The sequence below is a fragment of the Aotus nancymaae genome, unplaced genomic scaffold (assembly GCF_030222135.1).
Source record: "Aotus nancymaae isolate 86718 unplaced genomic scaffold, 86718_ANA_hifiasm-v0.15.2.pri h1tg000029l, whole genome shotgun sequence".
Classification (NCBI taxonomy): domain Eukaryota; kingdom Metazoa; phylum Chordata; class Mammalia; order Primates; family Aotidae; genus Aotus; species Aotus nancymaae.
In genome coordinates this window covers 42557082-42575343 of record NW_026988442.1, presented here as the reverse complement: position 1 = coordinate 42575343, position 18262 = coordinate 42557082, and the positions used below count along the sequence as shown (strand labels likewise).

General features: G+C 59.8%; 1 protein-coding gene and 1 long non-coding RNA gene across 2 annotated transcripts in view; one reads left to right on the top strand and one right to left on the bottom strand.

The window, feature by feature from the left end:
• RTEL1 (regulator of telomere elongation helicase 1) overlaps positions 1-18262 on the bottom strand; it is a 36656-nt gene that overhangs the window by 3904 nt on the left and 14490 nt on the right. Inside the window, exons 10-28 of the mRNA XM_064382598.1 lie at positions 15997-16150; positions 11999-12037; positions 11844-11922; positions 10548-10645; positions 9815-9870; positions 5953-6027; positions 5759-5840; positions 3963-4095; positions 3692-3805; positions 3568-3608; positions 3365-3450; positions 3143-3220; positions 2621-2698; positions 2088-2234; positions 1896-2011; positions 1571-1694; positions 1337-1487; positions 923-1065; positions 100-195 (exon numbers count right to left, since the gene is read on the bottom strand). Coding sequence (XP_064238668.1) covers positions 100-195; positions 923-1065; positions 1337-1487; positions 1571-1694; positions 1896-2011; positions 2088-2234; positions 2621-2698; positions 3143-3220; positions 3365-3450; positions 3568-3608; positions 3692-3805; positions 3963-4095; positions 5759-5840; positions 5953-6027; positions 9815-9870; positions 10548-10645; positions 11844-11922; positions 11999-12037; positions 15997-16150 — 1890 coding nt within the window. The remainder of the gene's footprint in view (positions 1-99; positions 196-922; positions 1066-1336; positions 1488-1570; positions 1695-1895; positions 2012-2087; positions 2235-2620; positions 2699-3142; positions 3221-3364; positions 3451-3567; positions 3609-3691; positions 3806-3962; positions 4096-5758; positions 5841-5952; positions 6028-9814; positions 9871-10547; positions 10646-11843; positions 11923-11998; positions 12038-15996; positions 16151-18262) is intronic.
• LOC135276983 (uncharacterized) lies at positions 3373-7947 on the top strand. Its single transcript, XR_010344572.1, has 2 exons — positions 3373-4851; positions 4988-7947. It is a non-coding gene; the product is annotated as an uncharacterized LOC135276983 (long non-coding RNA).

Here is an 18262-nt window from a genome sequence, read left to right as displayed (position 1 = left end):
CTGCCAGCATCACAGCTGCCCTGAACATCAGCTCCTGGGGTGGCTTCCCTGGTCCCGTCAGGCCCAATCCCAACTTGGGTGGGGGCACCGCTCACGCACGGGGTGGCCGACCAGCCGGATCCTCTTCCTCCCTCCTCGTGGCTCCTCTGCCAGCCTCTTCTCAGATGGGAGGGACAGGGTGGAGTACCTGTGGGCCTGAGGAGGACATGGCTGTGGTTCCAACCACATACTTGGGGCCCCAAAGCACCTGAGACATGTACCCGGGCCCACAGGGAAGATGGCACCCTGGGGCCCCAAGTAGCCAAGCCAGAGGCTGGGGAAGGGATCATGGCACACCCTGGTGATAGTGGAGGCTGGGGGAGGGCTCACGGCACACCCTGGTGAGTGGAGGTTGGGGGAAGGGTCACGGTGCACCCCAGTGACAGTGTCACAACCCAGTCCTTCCCAAGCCACGCCACTGACTCATGAGGCTGGGAGGTGGCGACACATAAGATCAGGTCCAGAGAGGAGTGCGACCACAGCGGAGGGGCTGGCAGGAAGGGGACATGGGTGCTTGGTGTCTGCACCTGGGGCTCACTCCAGGGGCCTGAAGGGCAGGGACAGGCAGGAAGAGGGGAATGGCTCCCAGCAGGAAGCAGGGAGAAAGCTTCTGGTCGGCCTGAGAAATTATGGGCTTCTGGGGCAAAAGGCCCCAAGGAAGAAGGAACCTTCCTGGAAAGTGCAGCCTCAGGCGTGGCCGGGGCAGGGACGCCCGACCTTGAGTGCACTGAGCCAAGTCCACCCACCAGAGAACAAGTGATGTGCCCACCAGGCAGGGGACTTACAGGGGCACGTGGGGAGGTGTCTGAGGACAGATGGGCAGGGTGGGGTTGGCCTCAGGAGACGGAGGGTCTGTGTCCATCCCAAGGCTCTGGAACTGTACCTGCTCCTCGCCGGGGTTCCCAGCCTGCTGCTCGCTGTACTCCAGGGCAGCCAGCAGTCCTTTGGGCCTCTGCCCGGCAGGGACTGGCTCCTGCTCATACTCCACACACAGGCTGCCCTCGGGGTCCTCAGCAGCTGGCGACCCTGCAGAAGCACCCCAGTGCCCGCTGATGCCCACGGGGGCCCCTGCCTGTGGGGAAGGCCCTCCTGGGGGATGGTCCCAGTATTTGGGGGCCCTGCCTAGGAGGGTCCTGGGGAGCATCCTTGCCTGGGGCATTCTCTGCCTGTAGGGGAGGGTTCCAGCCCGTGGGGGCCCCACCTTGGGAGGGAGCAACAGCCTTTGCAGGTGGGAGGTATGGTGCATAAACCCAGGTGAGCCGCCTCAACCTGGGCGCCTGGCACCACCCACCCGCACCTGAGGGCTTCTGCTTCAGGCTGGGGACGTGCAGGTCCAGACTCTTAGCTTTCCTCGTGGAGAGGAGGGCGCCAGGCGACTTGGCCACCCTGACAGCATCTTCTTTCTCACACAAGCTGGATGCTGCAGCCTGCGGGGCCGGCGCTGGCATCTGCAGAACCGTGGGAGTGGGTGGGCCTGTTTCTGGCCCCTCTGGGGACCACACCCTCACCCCCTCCCTGGGCAGGAACTCACAGTTCGCTCAGCAACACGGAAGAACTGGACCACGTCTCGGATGACGTGGCCGAAGTTGTCGTACACCCTGACGTGGGGGCGTACCCAGGAGGGCAGCTGGGCTCTGGCATCGGCAAAGGCGAACCTGTGGGGGGCGCACAGCCCTGCCGCTTTGCCCACAGCCACTTCTGGGGCTCGGTTCACCAACGTGAAGACCCCCATCTGCCTGCAGGGGCCCCAGGCTGACCCAGAGTAGCCAGAGAGGCTCTGGGGGAGGTGGGGCCTCATATGGGGAAGGAGAGTCCAGGGGCCCAGTGGGGGTGAGGGAGTCTCCCTGGGACTGCACCTGTGGTCACAGAGGAAGACAGCCCCGTAGTCCTGGCGGTGCCGGATCACTCGCCCGATGGCCTGGTTCACAGCCCTGGATGCCTGCTGCCGGTACCATTCCTGCCCAGAGAGGAACTGTGGGGCCAGGGGGCTGTCATGGTGGCTTTGTCACCAGGCCGCCTTACCCCAGCCCCACCTTGCTGCAACTCACCTGGCCCCCAGTCCCACCCTGGCCCTTCATCTCATCCAGGAACTGCATCTTGAGGACAACCCGGGGGTCCATGCGTGGGGGGTATGGGAGGCCCGTGACGATCACACCACGGCCATTCGTGTCTGAGAAGTCCAGCCCCTCGCTGGCCTAGGGGACAGGTCAGGGAGTTGCCTGGGGCTGTGCTGGCTGGCGCCTCTCCCCTGGCTGCCCACACCCAGCCCGGCCACCTTCCCCGAGGCTCCATCCCAAACCAGGGGTAGGAGAAAGCCCCATCTGTGGGTCAGGACCCCACTTGGGGTCCACAGTTCCTAGATGCCACCTCCCAACTCTTGTGGCCAGGAACCTCCTCCATCCTGCCTGCCCCCGGCCCCGAGCAGGACCCGCTCCCAGCAGGGCCGACAGTGCTGTGCTCATGTGGAACCCGAGGAGGGGACCAGGCAGCCCTCAGGGCACGGAATCTGCAGGGGGCCATGGGCACCCACCAGGGAACAGGGAACAGGCAACCAGGTCAGGGCGGAGGCCAGAGGGCTCACCTTGCCCCGGCACACGGCCAGGAAGGCGGCGCCGGTGGACCCGGGAGAGGTGACCCTCTCGTAGTAAGCACTGATGGTCTAGAAGGAGAGTCGGTCAGACTGAGCCTGGAGCCCAACCCCGGCCCCTTCCTCCCCCATGAGGAAGACCCAGGTCTCATCCTCCAAGATGAAGGATCGTCCTAGCCAGGAAGGCCAATCGGGGTCTGGAAGCTTCTTCCTGGCACGGATACCAGGCTGACCCCGCGCCTGCTCAGTGCTTCCCAGAAAACACGGGGAACCCCAGGGCTAGAGTAGCTGGCTGGGACTAGTCAGACAGGAGGGCCACCATCACCACACCCACCCATTGCTGGGGTCTTTCTAACAGGCAACGCCCAGGGCCAGGAAGGAAATGCAGGAGCCTTGAAGAGGCAGCCAGGAGCCGGCCAGAGCCAGGGTCAGGGCCGGTGGTTAGCCTCAGGAAGGCCATGAGGGGCAGGGGAGGCACGGGGGGCAGTGGGCCCAGAGCCCTGGCCACGTGCCGACCTCAGAGAAGCTGCCTTTGCTCCTGGGTTCCACGAACAGTGGCTTCAGCGCCTCTATCTTCCTGGCCAAGTCTCGGGCCTGGGAGAGGAAGAGGCAGGACACGGTAGGCCTGGTTACCCCGCCATCTGATGAGGGCAGGCAGGCAGGGACTGTGGCCACCGCCTGCTCTGTGCTCCAGCCCTGCCCGCACCCACCCTGCCCAGGACACCGGGAGAGACGCACCCGCCAGAACTCCAGGCTTTTTTCCATGACGGGATAGGAAGGGAAGAAGACGAGGAGCCCGTAGGGGACCACGCGGGCGATGTTGCCTGCAAGTGCCGTAGCCGGGGTCAAGGCAGGCGAGGGCGTCTGCGGGGTCCCTACCAGCTCCTGGGAGCTGGGGTCCAGGATACGGGATGGGCACAGCTGGGGCACAGGGCACTCACCCAGAGCCTTCCCCAGGGAGGACAAGCACTCCTCAGAAAACCTGGAGCGAAGAGGCCACTACTCAGGGCCTGGGCTCAGCACCCCCACCTCCCACCCCAGCAGGGCCCAGGGACAGGCCCTTACCGCCTGTCAAACGCAGAGCTCAACTGGACTCCGTCGGGGCCCCTGGGGACGACCCCCACCCAGATCTGCTGCTTGTTGATGATGTGTGGGTTCTCCAGGCAGACTGGGAAAGGGCTGAGCGTGGCCGGTGGGAGCGGACAGTGGGGAAACGTATCAGCATCCCTTTAGCCCGTGAGGCTCGAGACCCCAGCGAGGCCTGAGACCCCAGCACCCCCACCCCACTGGCATCACCGGTGTCACCAGTGCTGAGGCCCCTGGCGGGTGGCCGTACATCTGCATCTCCAGGGCGAAGGAGGACACCGGGGCCAGCGTGCCGCTGGTGAGGATGAGGGTGCGGACGCCCTGGCGGACCAGCTCGCGCATGCTGTGGCCAGGACTGAAGCACCAGTAGCTCAGCACCTTCCCTGCGGGTGGCAGGCGGGGGGGCACAGGGTGTGAGGACGGGACTGGGGGCCTGACCGCCTGCCTCTCTGCCCGTCACCCTCTCCACCCACTGCCATCAAGCAAGCGAGTCGCCCGAAGCCCCCCGGGCCCAGTGTGCAGAAGTCAGGACAAAGAACACTGCCCTAAGTGTGAGCGCAGCTTGCTGGCTGGGGGCCCCTCTTGGGGGTCCTGGGAGTAGGAGGCAGACCCCAGGCAGATGCTGGGGACACCTGCAGAGAGGTCAGCCCACTCTAACCCTAAACTTCTGCAGAAATGGTGACATGGGGCTGAGGGCAAGGAGCCCATCCGCTAAGAGCACACGGGAAGGAAGCAGCCAGCGCCCGTATTCCAAGGAAGCGCTGCGGAAGAGGGAGTGCAGGTTCCCGTTCACTGGTTCAAAGGAGTTCCTAGAAGTGCTTGACCCACTGGCCGAGCCTGTGTGCGCACTGGAATTTGGGAATCCACATGGCGCTGGCAGAATGACTCTGACTCCAAAGTCAAGAGCGGGCCGGCAGGGACAAGGCACCCTTCCTAACAAAGGCAACACGGCTTCCTGGGGCTGAATGTGCCCTGTGATGGGGACCCCCTCCCTCCGCCCTCCACCTCCCCCGCAACTTCCCTCCCCACCTCTAGGAGCTCATTTCCTACAAATGCCCAACACAGGGAGTGGCTGCTTCTGAGAAGTCAATGGAACAAATTCCAGGCCCTGGGGATCCGCACACCGCCGGCTGCCTCAGGTACGTGCCACCTCCCGTAACCCCAGCTGCGTGAGGGGCCGGTCTCCCTCACAGGATGGAGGCTTCCCGCCGGGACAGGCCTCGCCGCAGGCCATCACCGAGCAGTGTCAAGCTGCCGGCACTGACGCCCTCCCAGCCCTTCCCTTTCAGCTCCTCCAGGCAGACCCGAACCACGGCAACCACACTCAGGGCTGCCTCGGCCGGGGCCACGTCGTGCCGCCGTGGTTTGGCAGATGGCAGCTGACACAGAACGTGCCAGACGGGGATGAGCCAAGCCCGGGGACGAGGCGCCACCGGAGCACAAGGAAGGGGCAGCAGCTCGGCCGCTGCGGCTGTGAAGACCCACCCTGGACACCACACAGCGGGGGTGGGGCCAGACACACCCACACGCCCCGAGAAAGCTGAGGGGACACGCACAGTCCCCATCCACATGGCGTCCCCAGCAGCTCCGAGTCTAAGAGCCACAGAGCATGGGAAGCCAACGAGGCACCTGGGGCCTCAGGGCCTACGCTCGCCATGGGCTTCGGGCAACGGGGTCGGCCGGGCAGCCTTCAGATGGGACAGAGGCAGCTCAGGGAGTTGGGCCTCACCGCGCAGGTCTGTGCTGACCGCCTGGGCATAACTGAGCGTGTCCCGGCAGAGAGGCCTGGCTGGACTGTGGCTCTGCCGCCACCAACCATGTGACTTTGGGCAGGTCATGGCGCTATCAGGCCCTCTCCTAGGTCTCTCAGTAACTCCAGCTTTTAGAGGGGCAGTGAGGAGAGGCTCTCAAGAGCCCTGGACATGGAGAAGGTGGCCAGGCCCAGAGGGGCAGGAGACTCACGGCTGGCTGCGTGCCTAGCCATGGCGTGGTGGTGCCGGATGCCGCTCCTGGGCGGGCGCGGAGTGCGTGGACCCAGGTCCATACCTGGCTTTCTGGCTGCAGTGGTGCTCCAGGCGTCGGACCGCTGAGCTGCCCTCCGGTGACTGGCATCAGGATGGATGTGCACCTGGCGGGACAGGACCAGGTGTGTGGAGCCCTGCCCACGTCCTGGGGGCAGCCCCTTACTGTTCAGGTCCATGGGACCCCCACCCCCACCTGCCTCCTGGGAGGGGCCCTACCTTATAGGACCGTAAGGCCCCCAGCCCCTCCAGGAAACCAGGGCCTCCCTCAGAGGGGTCCACACTGAACACGATCTGAAAGGCAGAGGAAGCGCAGCCCCGTCAGGAGCCTGAGGCCAGAGCCCAGAGCCCTGCAGGGTGCGCAGGTGTCCCCAGAGCACGGAGCCCTGGAGGCCACCCAACCTTCCACAGCATCAGCCCCACACACAGGAGGCCAGACAACACCCGGGGGGCATGGGTTTACCAGCCCCTGCCACCATGTAATGCCAGACCAAGGGACAGGACCTGGCACCTGCCTGATGTGTTCCTCACACGCAGGCCACCTCCACGCACTGGAAATGCAGCAGCCAGCAGGGCCTCTCCTTGCCGACGGCCCCCGCCCTCCTCTCTGTGCCCCTGAGGGCCCCAGATTAATCTAGAAATTCAACGTGGCCTAGTGCGGTGGCTCGCACCTGCCATCCCAGCACTCCAGGAAGGCGAGAGAAGGAAACTGCTCGAACCCAGGAGTTTTGAGACCAGCCTGGGCAACATGGTGCAACCCCAGGGTCTCTACCAAAAAAAAAAATAGAAAAATTAGCCAGGCATGTGCCTGTGGTTCCTGCTGCTCGAAGGCTGAGCTGAGAGGTGGCCTGAGCCCAAGAGGTTGAGGCTGCAGTGAGCTGTGATGGTGCCACCGCACTCCAGCCTGGGCGACAGAGACCCTGACTGAAAAACAGTCAACACATTCCAGTCAAAATCACAGCCAGATTTTTAAAGGCAGTCAACACGCTGACTCCAAGAAGCACTGTGGAGAACGTGTCAAGGCAGGTTGAAGGAGCGAGGCCAGGCGCGGTGGCTCACACCTATAGTCCCAGCGCTCCAGGAGGCCGAGGCGGGTACGTCACCTGACGTCAGGAGTTTGAGAGCAGCCTTGCCAACATTTAGTGAAACTGTCTCTACTAAAAATAAACAAATAAATACAAACAAACAAAAACAAGAAAAAATTAGTTCTGGCTGACACCAGGACTTCTGACAAAACACGGTGAACAAAACTGTGAGGAAAACCAGCGCGGCAGGTGCTCTGTGGAGTCGGGAAAGGCCGAGCGGCTCGGTCAGCGCAGAACCACCGGCCTGGCGTGCTGGGAAAAATCAAGGTGGATTCTGCCTTTCACACCCTGCAGGTGCCGTCAGAAGGCGTGGAAGCCCAGACACAGAGCTGCGTCGCGCTGCAGGGCGATTTGGAAAACACACAAGACGCGGTTTATCATCTTGATTGAGAGGCACGAGCTCAGGACAAAAGTCTGACACCAAGGAAATGTCCGTTCACCAGACCAGTCGTGACAATGGGAAAAGTCCAGCAAGACCTGTGGTCAGGCATGGGTTTCTCTGAACTCACGGGGAACCATGCACATCAATGGGAAACGGACGATGCCAGCACTGGGAGAAAGCGCGTGACCACCATTCCCAGAAAGGGAGCCGCAAACAACCAGAGCAGGAATGCAAGGCCCGTAACAGGCCAGCAGAGCGGCCACGTCAGCCAAGCTGCTGCCGCCAGAGCCCTGGAGACAGACACACAGCAGGGATTTGGCACGTGTGTGAGCAGACGCCATGTCTGGAACACAGACCTGGCAAGGCGTGGGGATTTGTGCACACATGTGGTGCATGTATTATTCATACAAGTGCGTGAGCCTGGGTATGCACAGAAGGAGAGAGAAACTTCCCCCCATTCCTTCCTGCCTTCCCAGCCATTTTCACTGGCAAGACAGCGAAACACAGGGCTTTGCCTTTTACCCAAGCACTGGCCTACAGGGAGGGATGAAAATAACAGAACGAATTCACCATGACACTGGTGGCTGCCGTGAAACAGCTCGCTTCGAAAATCCCTGTGCTGGGCAGGCACAGAAGCTTTTGCCTATTATCCCAGCGCTTTGGGAGGCCAAGGTGGACAGGAGTTTGAGACTAGCCTGGGGCAACATGGAAAAGACCCCATCTCTACAAAAAAATTTTTAAAAATGAGCTAAGCGTGGTGGTGCATGCCTGTGTTCCCAGCTACTCAGGCAGCTGACACAAGAGAATGGCTTGAGCCCAGGAGGTTGAGGCTGCAGTGAGCTGTGATCAAACCCCTGCACTCTAGCTGGGGTGACAAGGCGAGACCCTGTCTTAAAAAAATAACAAAAATCCTCCTATGCCTCTGCCCGAGGGAAGCCTCAGGCACAGAGGAATGGGACACCCAGCAGTCCCATGGGGGCTGGACTAGCGGCAACTGGCTCCCCAGCACAGGCCGGCCCTGCCCGGAGTTCTCCCCCAGCTAAGCTATGGCTCCCTAGCACAGGCTAGCCCTGCCCGGAGTTCTCCCTCAGCTAAGCTATGACTCCCCAGCACCCACCGACCCCGCCCGGAGTTCGCCTCCGGCTAAGCTGTGCATCCCACATCCTCATCCTGGGACCACCAGCCCCACTCTGCCCCCATGGTCACCTGTAACTCAGGGCTGCAAGCGCAGCCCAGCACCCACCCCGTGAGCACTGCCCACACCTGCCCAGCACACCCGCGTCCCCACAGGAGCACCGCAGGGGCTCAGGAGCAGTGTGCTCGGTTGTTCATCACCCCCAGGGCTGGGCGGACCTGAGTCAACTGCCAGCGGCTACTGAGAGCAGCAGCCAAAGGAAATTCTAAACCAGTGGAGCAGGGTTTGGGTCCAGTGTGGACGAGAGGGAAGACTTCTCCGTAAGTGGAGCCTGGGAAGCCACATTCCAGGGAGCGGAAGGTCGCAACCAGCACACACCCGCCCTCTAGGCCCTGGTGCCGCAGGGCTGCCTGGTCTGGCCATGTGCTGCAGGTGCTCTGCAGCGACCCATCAGGGACAAGGAAGCAGGTCCGCCTGGCAGGTACACGGCCTCTGGCTTAAAGAGCCAGCCATATTCCAGGCAGGGCAGCACAGCGGCCCTTGGCAGGCAGGAGCCACAGAGAGGGCGTGTGTGGGTCCTGGGATACCATGCCCTTGGGGAGGAGCTGGGAGGACAAGGCAATGCCATCTTTCCAGCCCCACCTGCCGCACAGAAAAGACACAGGCTACAGGCTGTGGTGTCACTGGCCGCAGAGATGGCCAAGGTGGAGAGAGGGCTGAGCCTGGGCCCCACCACCCCGTGCCCACCCCACCTGCTCCCCGTCCAGGCCTCACGCCTGCTCAGAGCTGCATCCATGAAGGAGAAGGCAGCACCTGGCTGTCCGGCAGCACGGACAGAGCACGGCAGCATGGGCACAGGCCGGCCATACATCCCAGGGTTCTTCTGCAGCCTCCCCAGCTCGAGCACCGCAAAGGCTGGGCAGACACTCATGAAGCTGTCACAGAGCTGGACAGCCCCGGCCAACCCCACCACCACCTCACGTGGCCAGGAGGTATAGTGTGGGCAGCACCCAGGCAGCTGCACACGGCTCCATGCGGCCACCTGTCCTGATTTCACCAAGGACTCATGGCCTCCCAGTCACAGACTTGAGGGTCGGCTTCTAAAATCTCATCAAGGCCCAGGAGAGGCAAGAGTGTGCCCAGAGCACCTAAAAATGGGGCTTGCCCTCCACGAACCCAGAAAGCACCTCTGCATCAGGGAAAGCAGGTGCAGGCAGTGCCACAGGCATGGAGCCAGGAGCGGACCTCACACGGGCACCATCCCCACGCAGCCATGTGCCACCAGACCGTCCTCCACCATCCCTGCTCTCCCAGTGTGGGTTCAGGGCACGGGAAAGGAGCTCCGGGTTTGCCAATTAGAAACACGTGGTGTGGGGGCCTCTGTCCCATCCCCAAGTCTAGAATCAGTAACGAGCACAGCAGAAGGCACCCGCCCGGCTTCCTTTGGGGAAGGAGACGTCACAGAGGAGCAGGCCCCACCTGGATAATGTCCGCCAGCTTCTGCAGTCCAGCCGTGTTGGTGAACACTCCAGCACCTAGGGGGCAGCAGGGCACTGACACCCACACCACAGGCAGGGGAGGCCCTGGCTCCGGCCCCTTCAGCCACGAGCCAGCTCAGCCCAAATGCTGAGCTCCATCTGCTGCCTGACGGGGGCCTAGGGTGGATCGCAGCACCCACTCAGGGCAAGCAACTCGCCTGCTCCTCCCAGCAGCCAGGAGAGAAGCCAGCAGGGACAGTCTCTGGGGGGGTCAGTGGGACTTGAAAAGAGGCTCTATGGTCACATAAGGGTTGAAGCAGCAAGAGCCACCCTTCCCAGCACCCAGGAGTGCAGTAAAGACCCCACTGGGTCTGGCATCTCAAACCAGAGCAGCCCATGGGGACACTGTCCCTCAAAGCCTCTGGACCCCACAACCCTGAGCAGAAGCCGGATTGGGTGGCATGGAGAAGCCAGAGGGCCCAGAACCCAGTGAGGGCCTCTGGCTGCTCTTCCTTAGATGGGGAATAACGGGATGAGGCTGCAGGACTAAAGCTCTATAGCAACCGGCAAGTGGCACTCATGCCGCCACGTCCCAATCGGAAGGCGAGGCTCTGCGACCTGTTCCTGCTGATGGCTGACAGCAGGTGCCGCTGGGGGCTCGACTGCCAGGATAGAAGGCCTGCACCCCGCCGCCCCACGCTGGCCTACACTGAAGACCCCACCCTAACACTCACGTCCTGCCAGGTGCTGGATGATCTGGTCCAGCGAGTCCAGGATGCACCCCTTGGTCTGAAACGTGAGCTGGGCTTCAGCAAACAGCTCAAAGATGTAGCTGACAAAGAGAAGGCAAGCTTGAGCCTGGGGTGGGGGGCGGAGACCAGGCTGCAGCTTTGGGAACGTACAGCAACAGCCGTGTGAGTTTCCTTCCCTCGGAAACAAACTGAGCCCTCCAGGGGATGCCAGAATGGGAGGTGAGAGGTGGAGAGAGGAGGCCTGGCCAGCAGGAGAACAGCCGCAAGGGCAGGGGTCGCCCATCGGAGGGGAGGGATGGGGTCGCTGGGGGGTTGTCAGGTTGTCAGGGGCTTCTGGGAGGTGGTGGCAGAATCCCCAGAGCCTTGGAAAATGACAGTGATGGGAGCAGCAGAAGCTACAGGAGGAGCCCATGGGGGTCCAGGGTGGCCGAGGAGCCAGGTCAGAGCCTCGAGCCTTACGCTGAGGACGTTGGCTCCACCTGGAAGCAACTGGGAGCCCCCACAAGGTCGGCGCTCAGGCAGACGGCGCGCAGGGCCCAGAATGCGCTCCGCCTCGGTGGCTGTGTGCTGAGGAGAGCCCTCACGCAGGCCCAGCCCTGACTCCTCATCTGCCTGCAGGACAGACGACGAACCCTGCTGCCATGGCTGCGAAGACTAGAGCCCCACAGAGCATTCAGAATGTTCCGGGCCTCCCGGAGTCCGAGAGAGGTGGTAGGAGGGACGCTCATGGTCCTAACAAGGTCTTGTTCTAACAGGCACCTGTGCTGCAAATGAGGGGCTGGAGCAGGGTCCAAGGAAAGGCCTGGCAGGGGAGAAACCACGGAAGACCCAGGGCCTGTGTGGGAGCGTGTGCTGCTGCTCTCAACGTCTCAACAAGTAATATAAAGCGGGCGCTCCTCCTGGGCCTCACAAAGGGAAGAACTCACTGGTGTGTGGGGACCCAGGACTGTATCACGGCCCGTCTCCAGCTCTAGGCTGGGCCTGCAGTGACGTGTCCACGGCCCGTCTCCAGCTCTAGGCTGGGCCTGCAGTGACGTGTCCACGGCCCGTCTCCAGCTCTAGGCTGGGCCTGCAGTGACGTGTCCACGGCCCGTCTCCAGCTCTAGGCTGGGCCTGCAGTGACGTGTCCACGGCCCGTCTCCAGCTCTAGGCTGGGCCTGCAGTGACGTGTCCACGGCCCGTCTCCAGCTCTAGGCTGGGCCTGCAGTGACGTGTCCACGGCCCATCTCCAGATCTAGGCTGGGCCTGCAGTGAAGCGGCTCCCTCCTCGCCTCTCACCTCCCTGGCTTGGTGACTCCGCTGTTGTCTCCAGGCAGCTCAATGGCATCAATGGCCCCCTCCAGGCGGAGCAGGATCACTGTGGGTGGAGGGGTGTCAGGGGAGGCCCCCCCCCCAGCTCCGAGGAGGTAGGAGGGCGGGAGGGCAGCACTCACTCTTCAGCTTTGCAATGTCTTCCAGCTCCATGTTCAGTCCTGCGTAGGAGAAAAGCAGCAAAGGCACAGTTCACGCTCGTGCCAACAACCGTGCCCTTAACAGGATTCCTGGCGGGGAAAAAGGACGGTAACAAAGGAAGGAAGAGGCTCCATGGAATCCGTGCAGGCCGGATCCAAACCAGAGACACAAGGAGAAGCAGGAGGTGTTTTCCCTTTACTTGTTTATTTTTGAGACACTGGATCCCATGAATGGGACCACACCCGGCATTTATCCCGCCTTTCCCGTGTGAACGGGACCACACCCGGCATTTATCCCGCCTCTCCCATGTGAACGGGATCACACACGGCATTTATCCCGCCTCTCCCGTGTGAACGGGATCACACCCGGCATTTATCCCGCCTCTCCCGTGTGAACGGGATCACACCCGGCATTTATCCCGCCTCTCCCGTGTGAACGGGATCACACCCGGCATTTATCCCGCCTCTCCCGTGTGAACGGGATCACACCCGGCATTTATCCCGCCTCTCCCGTGTGAACGGGATCACACCCGGCATTTATCCCGCCTCTCCCGTGTGAACGGGACCACACCCGGCATTTATCCCGCCTCTCCCGTGTGAACGGGACCACACCCGGCATTTATCCCGCCTCTCCCGTGTGAACGGGATCACACACGGCATTTATCTTTCCTGTGTGAACGGGACCACACACGGCATTTATCTTTCCTGTGTGAATGGGACCACACCCAGCATTTATCCCACCTTTCTCGTGTGAACGGGATCACACACAGCATTTATCTTTCCTGTGTGAATGGGACCATACCTGACATTTATCCCACCTTTCCTGTGTGAATGGGATCACACACCGCATTTATCTTTCCTGTGTGAACGGGATCACACACGGCATTTATCTTTCCTGTGTGAACCGGATCACACACGGCATTTATCTTCCTGTGTGAATGGGATCACACCCAGCATTTATCCCGCCTTTCCTGTGTGAATGGGACCACACCCGGCATTTATCCCACCTTTCCTGTGTGAATGGGATCACACACAGCATTTATCTTTCCTGTGTCAATGGGATACACACAGCATTTATCTTTCCTGTGTGAATGGGATCACACACAGCATTTATTCTGCCTTTCCTGTGTGAACGGGACCACATACAGCTGATGTGATGCAGACCACTGTCCTAAATTATTCCTGCTAACAACGAAGTTGTGGAATTAGCACACTACCATCTTTCAATCCCCAATAATTAACAGATCCAGGTGTTCAGCAGCAACACTGTTAGCATCAGAAGAAAATGGAAACAGGATACTGTGATATGCCTGATAGAAAGGGCATCATCCCACCTGGAGCCCTGCAAAATGCAGCCCAAGTCTAACTGGGGCTCTCAAGCTACCTAATTCCAGGTGTGGTGGCTCACGCCTATAATCCCAGCACTTTAGAAGGCCGAGGCAGGCAGATCACGAGGTCAGGAGTTTGAGACCATCCTGCCCAACATGGTGAAACCCCGTCTCTACTAAAATACAAAAAATTAGCCAGGCGTGGTGGTGTGCACCTGTAGTCCCAGCCACTTGGGAGGCTGAGGCAGAAGAAGCTTGAACCCAGAGGCAGAGGTTGTAGTGAGCCGAGATCATGCCAATGCACTCCAGCCTGGTGACAGAACAAGACTCCTTCTCAAAACCAAACAAGAAACAAAAGCAAACCACCTAAATGCACTGGGAACTCGTGTGACTGCCCCTCTCATACACAGATTAGACTCCTGCCCAAATGTAACTGGGGCTCTCAAACCACCTAAGTGCAGAGAAGACACAGGAACCGACAGGACTGCCCCTCCCGTACACAGATTCAGACTCTCAGGGTAAACGGCCTGGGCTCTTCTATATAAAGTGTGAGGAAAAGAATGGACCCTGCTGAGCATGGCGGCACACGCCTGTAGTCCCAGGAGTTTGGCAGGCTGAGGCAGGAGAAGCACTTGAGCCCAGGAGGTGGTGGCTGCAGTGAGCTGTGACAGCACCACTGCTCTCCAGCCTGGGTGACAGAGCGAGACCCCATCTCCAAAGGGGTGGGGAATGAACAGGGATGAAAACTGAAGCTCCAGTCCTGAATGAGACGGAAGCAGCGCCCCCACCACGTGTCCCCCACGAGGTTCAACAAAAAGCCCCGCACTTCAAGCAACTACCAAAACTGGAGAGTGGGGAAGGGCGGCAGTGCTGATGGGGCGGGTGGGTGGTTTCTCAGGCATTACATAACCTGGCCGAGGTGCTGGGAACCTCGCAACCTGGAAACACCATAGCACAAACCGAAAACAGCCCGAGAAAAGTCCTCTCTTCCAGCCAAAGGACCAGGAGGAGGACAGCCTTCTTGCTGGACAGAAATCTTCTGACCCAATCTGTCCCCACGCCAAGTGACCACCATCAAGAGGCTGCAGCTCACCCGCCATGACGCACTGTGGCCACAGACCATGCCATGTGCACGAGCGAACATCAGCAAAGAGGTGGCATCCTCCCCTCCCGACAAAACGGCAGCTGCAGAGACGCGGGAAGACCTGTCACTCTCCCTGCCCTGAGCCAAGCAAAGGATGGAAAGAGGTGGCCGTCCACTCCCAGTTAGAGAGGCGGGGTTGGGGAACCACGGAGAGGAGGGAAGTAGAGCGTTCGAAGTCCCAGGAACCCCTTCCCCTACTGCAGCACCCTGCGTGGCAGTCTTGAGAGCCGGCGGCAGTGGTGTGCACCTGCAGTCCCAGCGTTTCAAGAGGCTGAGATGGGAAGATCCCGTGAACCCAGGAGACCGAGGCTACAGGGAGCTATGATCGTGCATTCCAGCCTGGACAACAGAGTGAGACCCTGTCACTTAAATATGTGTATATACATACAAAGGGATCCTAAAGCCAGAACACCTGAGGGCCTCTGTGCTAAACAAATGACAAGTTTGGGAACTCTCTCTCTACCACGCAGCAGCCTTGGTGAGGAGGGTGAGGACGGGGCCACCCATGGTCCAGGGTCCCCATGGTGTCCGTCCACACGTGTGATTTTATAAGAAAATGGGGGAAGCTAATGCTGTTTACACCCAGAGATGCCCACATCAAAGCAGTGCCACAGCAGAACATATGGAAATATTCACAGACTCCTAGTCAGCTGTTTACAGAGACCACGCAAAAAATATGGACCAAGGCAGGGTGCAGCGGCTCACGCCTGTAATCCCAGCACTCTGGGAGGCTGAGGCAGGTGGATCACCTGAGGTCAGGAGTTCAAGACCAGCCTGGCCAACACGGTGAAACCCTGTCTCTACCAAAAATACAAAAAATTAACTGGGCACGGTGGCGCGTGCCTGTAGTCCCAGCTACTCAGGAGGCTGAGGCAGGAGAATTGCCTGAACCCAGGAGGCGGAGGTTGCTGTGAGACCAGATCGCGCCACTGCACTCCAGCCTGGGTAACAAGAGCGAAACTCCGTCTCAAAAAAAAAGAAAGAGAATATGGACCGACTGAACACATCCATAAAGGATTTCCACGTGTGCCATGACTAGCGCTGTATGAAAATACACCTCTGGACAAACACTGGGAAGGAGCCCACAGGCACAGCAAGTGACACGGCAGCAGATTCGCAGGTCGTTTAAAAATGCAAAATGCACTTACAGTGAATATACGTAGTTTTCCTTTTTTTTTTTGAGATGGCCTTACTCTGTCACCCAGGCTGGAGTGCAGTAAAGCCATCTGGGGCAGCCTCTGCCTCCCAGGCTCACGCTCCTCCCACTTCAGCCTCCAGAACAGCTCAGACCACAGGCACACACCACCACACCTGGCTAAGTTTCTGGTAGCGCGAGGTTTTGCTCTGTTGCTCAGGCTGGTCTCAAACTCCTGGCCTCAAGTGATGTGGTTTTCCAATTTTACATAGTAGAGGCCAAGTTGATACTGGCTGGGAGATGTAAGGTCTTCAGAAAATGCCAGAACTACTGAACAATAACAGCCCTTCCACGAGCCTGGCTGTGAACGCACCTGAGCTGGGGGTGTCTGCGCTGAACTCCGGGTGGGGCTCACCCTGCTGCGCCGCCTTGGTCTGCTCCTCCAGCACCCGGTCTATGACGTCCAGTCCTGAAGCCAGGTCGTGGGGGGTCAGGTCAAAGGATGCCGATTCTTCACACATCTTCTCCTGGAGGCCAACCACACCCGAATCACCACAGAACAGGACAGGATCGGGGGTTCCAGGAAGCAGAAATGGGGTGGGGGTGCAGAAGGCACAGGAAGCTGACAGCCAAGTCCCCAAAGCCTGGAGTTTCCAAGGCCTGGCCACAAGCAGGTCCAAACACAACTGTCTGGCTAATGTTTAGAAATGATTATTTCAGGCCAGGCGCGATGGCTCACACCTGTAAATCCAGCACTTCGGGAGGCCAAGACAGGCAGATCGCTTGAGCTCAGGAGTTCAAGACCAGCCTGGGCAACGCTGCAAAACCCCTTCTCTACAAAAAATACAAAAATTAGCCAGGCATGGTGATGTGGTGATGTGCACCTGTAGTTCCAGCCACTCGGGAGGCTAACTTGAACGCAGTAGGCGGAGATTGCAGTGAGCCAAGATCGTACCACTGCACTCCAACCTGGATGACAGAGTGAGATCCTGTCTCAAAAAACAAATAATGATTATTTCACTTGAGTTGCCAACATTTTTTTTTCTTTGAGATGGAGCCTCGCTCTGTCATTGGGCTGAAGTACACTGGTGTGATCTCAGCTCCCTGCAATCTCCATCTCCGGGGTTCAAACATTCTCCTGCCTCAGCCTCCCAAGCAGCTGGGACTATAAGCGTGTGCCACCATGCCCAGCGAATTTTTTTGTATTTTTAGTAGAGATGAGGTTTCACCATGTTGGCCAGGATGGTCTTAATCTCTTGACCTCATGATCCACCTACCTTGGCATCTCAAAGTGCTGGGATTACAGGCGTGAGCCACTATGCCAGCCAACATTTTTTTGTTTTGTTTTGTTTTTGACACAGAACCTTGCTTTTGCCCAGGCTGGAGTGCACTGCTATGATCTTGGCTCACTGCAGCCTCCACCTCCAGGGTTCAAGCGATTCTCCAGCCTCAGCCTCCAGAGTAGCTGGGATTACAGGCACCCACAACCATGCCTGGCTAATCTTTGTAATTTTAGTAGAGACAGGTTTCACCATGTTGGCCAGGCTGGTCTCAAACTCCTCAAATGATCCGCCTACACTGGCCTCCCAAAGTGCCAGGATTACAGGCATGAACCACCATGCTCAGCCCCCAATTTTTTTTTTTTTTTCAGACAGAATCTCACTCTGTCATCCAGGCTGGCATACAGTGGCATGATCACAGCTCACTGTAACCTCCGCCTCCCGGGTTCAAGCGATTCTCCTCCATCAGCCTCCCGAAGAGCTGGGATCACAGGCACCTGCCACCATGCCTGGCTAATGTTTTGTACTTTCAGTAAAGATGGGGTGTCACCATATTGGTCAGGCTGGTCTCGAACCCCTGACCTCAAGTGATCCGCCCGCCTCAGCTTCTAAAAGTGCTGAGATTACAGGAGTGAGGCACTGCGCCCGTATGCCAACATTTCTTAATTAAAATCTAGATTCCTGGCTTTCTCTCAAGTCAGGAGACCTGGTCTACCATCTCACATGGCAACAAGTGCCTGGAACTAAGTGGGGGCTGAGGGTGGTCACTCAGCCCCGAGCCTGGGGCCCCGCATGGGGAGCCTCATCCTAGGCTTGGGAGTGTCTGGCACAGCTGACCCCAGGGGCCCTTCTCCAGCACCATTCCTGGGTCCACAGGGCCCTGAGCAGTGGCAAGCAGCAGCCACAGAGGCAGGGTCGGGGTGGCAGTGGGAGTCGGAGTGGGAGTGTGCTAGAGCCAGCAGGTGGGGCTGGGAGGGCCTCTTACAAGCCACTCCTGCAGCTGCGGCCACAAGGGTAGCGGCTATCTCCACAACAGCTCTCCCAAGGGTCAGCCCATGCAGCCTGAAGGGCAGAGATGGTGCAGGAAAGACCACACGCCTGTTGCTGCCCTGGTGACAGAAGCCAAGGGCAGAGGAGACAGCCCTGGCCCAGGCTGACCCCCAGCTGGCTGGAGGGAAGGGGTCCGGTGAGCAGCTTGTGGGGGCCTGTGCCTGAGGGGCTGGTCCTTGGCCCAGCTGGCCAGTCTCCAGCCCCAGTAGAGGCATCGGAGCTGAGCAGGAGGCGTGGCAGAAGCTCCCGGTGTGCTCAGGGCTTCAGGGGTATGGCCACAGCCCCTCCAGAAAGGTGAGATAGGAGGCG